This window comes from Olea europaea, chromosome 15 (assembly GCF_002742605.1).
Source record: "Olea europaea var. sylvestris chromosome 15, O_europaea_v1, whole genome shotgun sequence".
In the NCBI taxonomy this organism is placed as follows: domain Eukaryota; kingdom Viridiplantae; phylum Streptophyta; class Magnoliopsida; order Lamiales; family Oleaceae; genus Olea; species Olea europaea.
The window spans coordinates 11,445,539-11,450,513 of record NC_036251.1 but is presented as its reverse complement, the minus strand read 5'-3'; the positions used below and the strand labels follow the sequence as shown (position 1 = coordinate 11,450,513).

At 38.6% G+C, this 4,975-nt stretch overlaps 2 protein-coding genes across 2 annotated transcripts; both read left to right on the top strand.

Moving 5' to 3' along the window:
- The first annotated feature begins 603 nt into the window (after positions 1-603).
- LOC111410983 (putative U-box domain-containing protein 50) lies at positions 604-2,028 on the top strand. The gene is made up of 2 exons (XM_023041569.1): positions 604-723; positions 1,509-2,028. Exons 1-2 carry the CDS (start codon positions 619-621, stop codon positions 1,893-1,895), a joined length of 492 nt encoding a protein of 163 aa, XP_022897337.1. The 5' UTR covers positions 604-618; the 3' UTR covers positions 1,896-2,028.
- Positions 2,029-3,608: 1,580 nt separating this feature from the next.
- Positions 3,609-4,445, top strand: LOC111411230. The gene has a single exon (XM_023041784.1). It carries the CDS (start codon positions 3,609-3,611, stop codon positions 4,443-4,445), a length of 837 nt encoding a protein of 278 aa, XP_022897552.1.
- Positions 4,446-4,975: the final 530 nt, after the last annotated feature.

The following is a 4,975-nucleotide window of genomic DNA, read 5'->3' as shown; positions in this document are numbered from 1 at the left end:
AGCGAGTTCACCCATTACTGCTTTCATAAATGTTGTGCAAAGACACAGATCTAACATGAAGTAGCTATCGGATATATTTTTATGTACCCCATTTTTGTTGCAAGTCATCTCGAGGCTTTTTTAGAATACATAAATCTGTGACCTTTGATAAATATAAGAATGCTGTTTCATTTCTTTACTTATGTTTATCTCTGGGAAGCATATTAAAGTTTGTTTCTTAGTCTATTATTACATAATTGAAGGATTTTCCGTTTGCTTAATCCTAAACCAGAAAATATCTATATCTTATTATACTTTTCTCTTGGGTTATATTTTCGGTCGTACATGGACTCATATTAAAGATTTGGTAAAGAAAAAAAGTTAACAGCTGAATCTGATGTCTACTCATTCGGAATTGTACTTTTACATCTATTAACTGCAAAACCAGCCTTAGATTTAGTGAGGGATGTTAAATGTGCTATCGAAAGTGGACACTTGAATGAAGTGTTAGACGTATCAGCTGGGGATCGGCCAGTCGACCAAGCAAAGCAGTTAGCTCATCTAGCACTATGGTGCTGCCAGAGGAAGGCTTCGGAACGACCGAACCTCGTTTCAGAAGTCTGAGCTGTACTCGAGGCAATGCGAGACTCATGTACTATGTCATCCTCGACTTCTTGTTCATCATCGTTGGACTCCAAGGACCAGCGCCGAATCCCTTCATATTTTGTCTGTCCGATATTTCAGGTAATAATGCATTGTGTGGTTGCTCAACTTAAATTGCATATGTTAAAAGGTTGAACTCCAACCTTAAGGGCCCCCACTGACCCTGCCCTGGGCCATCGTGGAGGAGGTAAATCGCAGGATGTGCCTCCCAGGAGCCAGGGTGGAGAGCATATGGATAGGCCAAGACTGTTAACCCATATGGTAACTCCCGCTTGCAACAAAGCCAATTCCACCTTGCGGGGAATCGAACTCTGCACACTGCCGCGCTGAGCCCTATCCGCCCTCCCCTTTACCACTGGGAGATATGCCCTGGGGGCACTTAAATTGCATATGTTTGTTTCACACATGGTGGCTCTAGTTATGAGTTTTCTCTTCAACACCTTGCTTGGCACAAGGTGTCTGAAGTCGCGCTGTCAAGAATTTTACCTTCAGAGGCTAAATATTTATGGTGACCAGTATTCAATAGGACGACTTGATAATCACAAACAAGGTTTTAAGTTTCTGCTTCCCTAATACTATCCAACATCGGTCAATCCTCCCAACCAAACATGCCAATACTGGGATTGGATGATTTTGGTATGTTCTCGAGGCAATGGTTTGATGCTCTTGGGTGATGAGTAGACTACTAATTGCATTCATGAAGGTCTAACTCCTTAGGGACTTGATCTTTTCTTGTGAAACTTTTGAGGATTTCGACCCGATATTGATAGAGCAAAGACAAGTTTGAAGCACTGGTCAACCATGATTTGGTTCAACTTTTTTCCTGCTCATTTTGCTTCATTTTTTCCCCACTTCAAAATCTGCAGGAAATCATGAAAGATCCACATATAGCAGCAGATGGTTTCACATATGAAGAAGATCCCATTAGAGGATGGTTTACTCCAACCACCACTCCTGCCGCCGCCAAAACTAAAGAATTCAATCCCCTCGCCGCCAGCATTACCACCACTCCCACCACCATCAAAGCCATAGAGTACAAGATGGGTATTGAACCATCTTCCACTACTCCACTGTGCCAGAAGCATTCGCACAAGCGTGACGTGTGCGGAAAGTCTTTTCCGTCATGCCAAGCAATCGGCGGCCACAAAACCAGCCACCGCAGTAGACCTCCGCCCACCACACCGCCGCCTCCGAAGACTCCATCATCACGAATGTATCTGATCTCAAACCAAGTGGTAGCGGCGGCACTATGATGGCAATAAGAGCAGCGTGATCACTTCGGAGTGCAGCGCCTCCAGAAATTGAATATGTTCTGAATTTTGAATGTATTATCTCTAGAAAAGAATTTGTAGGGTTTTTGTTGGTACAAGAAATTGAATCATTAAATCGAACAAATTTTACCGTATAATTGTGAAAGAATTAGCATAAAAATCTATCATCTCTCTCTTGAAGCATCAAGGAAAGAATCTGCTTATCAATTATGAAATTGGGAAAATTGCAACATTAGTCCATAACTTATTAAGCAAGTAGCACATAAGTCACCAACACTTAAAATGAGCTAATTGATCCTTCGTTTATCTATTTTTTTCAACTTGGATTGGCACTTTGAAAGTTGAAGGGAGAATACAATATTCTTGAGAACCACATTATAACTATTATTTAACAAAGTTTGGACCCATTTACGTCATTTAGATTTTAGAATCAACTTGCTCTTTCTCAAAAGTTTGAATCTATCTTGGTATTTAAATGGTAGATTGACCAATTGTGCAAATTTTCCTATAATAATCTAACAAAGAGAAATAGGATATATATTTATGGTAGCTTTAGTTGAAGCTTGCGATGTGACACTTAAAATTGGATTCGATAACATATATGTTCTATCACTTTTTATCTATTTAATCAAGTCTACTATTACCGAGTTGGCAAATACAAAGTCAACTTAAAAGGAGCTTTCTAAATAAAGAACACATAGCCCACCAAGTACAGGCCATTAGTGAAAATAAATACAGCCATTAGACCTTCAATTTAGCCTTTTTAGTTTTGAATCCTCCTAGGACTTCTCCATGTCGGGTCTCCGATACTACTATTATCGAGTTAGTAAATACAATGTCAATTAGCTTAAAAGGAGCCTTCTAAATAAAGAACACATTTAAAATAATATATATATATATATATATATATATATATAAACCATCAGAAGCATAGATTGGACTTTAAAGCCTCAATCTAGACGGAATGGGGAGGTCTAGATTCCCCGATCATATTTTATCGATCAAAGTACAAGCGGGAGGAAAACACGAGCCTAACGTTCAAAATTACATCAAGAGATCAACAGAGCAAGTGAATTCGAAAATTTTAAATATGGAAGAACTTTTTTTGTTAAAATAAGCAAATGAACACATTATAATAAAAATTTTACATCGCCTAAATGACACGAACGTCACAAGATTCAAGTACAATGATGTGCTAAATAACAGTCGAAAAATTTGTTTTGTGCCGAAATTGTTTGTTGCTTTGAATTGAACTTGTAAGCATCCAAATTTAACTCATATCGACTAAACTAATTTTTTAATATCATATAGCATCCAGTTAATTTTTATTTATATGATATACAAAATGAGAAGAATACCAAAGTTCCATAAATTGAAAATTTATATTAGTGAAACAATTGAGCCAAGTGTAGAATAAAGTCATCTTCGGTAGTTAGGATTGTAATGAAGAGAAAAAGATATCAATTAAGGAAATTTCATCAAATAATGCCACATATGTAACGGTATTCCTTAATTACGATTTGAATTTCTTACCATATTCAATCAATCCCAATCCTAAGTACACTCCAACCCCTGAAAACCCTATAAATATATTCAACCACTCTCCTACTTCTCACACTATAGTTCTCAAAATCTGAAATCAATCCTTCCTTCCTTCCTTTCTTCCACAAATCAATTTTTTTTCACACAGTGAAAATGGTTACTGAAGGATTAAAATCATTCAAGAAAAGAAAGCGATCGCATTTTTATCGTAAACCAACAGATGTTGAATACACAGCCCTCGCCCTCCTTAGGCTTTCACGCTGCGACGATGCTTACTGGACCCGTTCAACCACCACGGGGGAATGGAGGAAGCCGGCCCCAACAACAACAGCAGGAATCTCCGCTTCAGCCTTGGTCAATGTTATGAATGATATTGAAACTTATCCTCCGCCGGCCCAGAAACAGGAGTCACACCAAGCACTCGGCGACCAAGAAACAAGTCACAGTGATTGTTCTCAGTTCGCCACCGCTACTTGTCCAACCATCAGTCAAGCCGCCGCTGAAATCAGAGAAGACGTAAATCCCGCTGTCGCTAGCACTAGTGAAAGAACAAAGTCCGCTTTTGCCTCCATCGGTGATGAAAAGAAATCGACGGACCCATTTTATTATTCTGCAATCATAGCCTCTTCCGTGGACCAGAAACATGAGTCGCACGAATGTGACGTGTGCGGCAAGTGTTTTCTCTCGTACCAAGCACTTGGCGGCCACAAAACGAGCCACCGCGATAGGGCTCAATTCGTCGCCACAGCTGCAATCACAAGCGGTAGGATTCACGAATACAACAGATGTTACAAGACTTTTTCCACTGGCCAGGCTTTGGGTGGCCACATGCGGCGGCACTATGAAGGCGTCATCAGCAACGGCAAGAAAACCAATGTGATCCCATCCGACGGCGGCGCCTCCAGTCACTGCAACAGCAATGGGCACGTGGTTCACGACTTCGACTTGAACCTCCCCGCCTTACCAGAAGATGAAAGTCCTAATCCTTGAGGAAACAGCGTTTGGATGAATGAACAGTTTTACAAAAATTGAATGTTTTCTGGTGTTGTTCCCTTTTTTTTTTTTTTTTTTTTTTTTTTTGGTATTTTTCCTAGTTCCTAGAGAAATATTTTTTTGGTTCTTGTTGGTGGTGGTGCAAGAAATAGTTATAACTCTTCAGATCGATTAGTGTATTCATTTAATTTGGTCATTATTCATGTAGTTTTAGTTTTTTATTTATTTGGTCATTAGGATTTTTATTTGCTTTTATGTATGCTTGTGTGAGTATTTTATGTAAATACTCGAAGTATTGAAAAATAGTGTATGTACTTTATAAAACTGATTTTTTATTTGGGAAAGAATTTTAAGATACAAGAATTGTTCAATTTTATTTTTATCAAATAAACTTGAATTTTTAATTGTCAAAGAATTTGCAGAAACTTGGAGATTGTACACTGTAGAATTCTGCCTTGTACATTTATTTAGCTCCTATTCGAGCTCCTTTTAAAAAGAAAAAAAAAATCCAATTATGTTTCGTGCAT

Excerpts from the sequence above, each read along its gene's own strand:
- LOC111410983 (XM_023041569.1), top strand. The coding sequence starts at position 619 with ATGCGAGACTCATGTACTATGTCATCCTCGACTTCTTGTTCATCATCG. Across the intron at positions 724-1,508 it reads TTGTCTGTCCGATATTTCAG|GAAATCATGAAAGATCCACA; the intron begins GTAATAATGCAT and ends CAAAATCTGCAG.
- LOC111411230 (XM_023041784.1), top strand. The coding sequence starts at position 3,609 with ATGGTTACTGAAGGATTAAAATCATTCAAGAAAAGAAAGCGATCGCAT.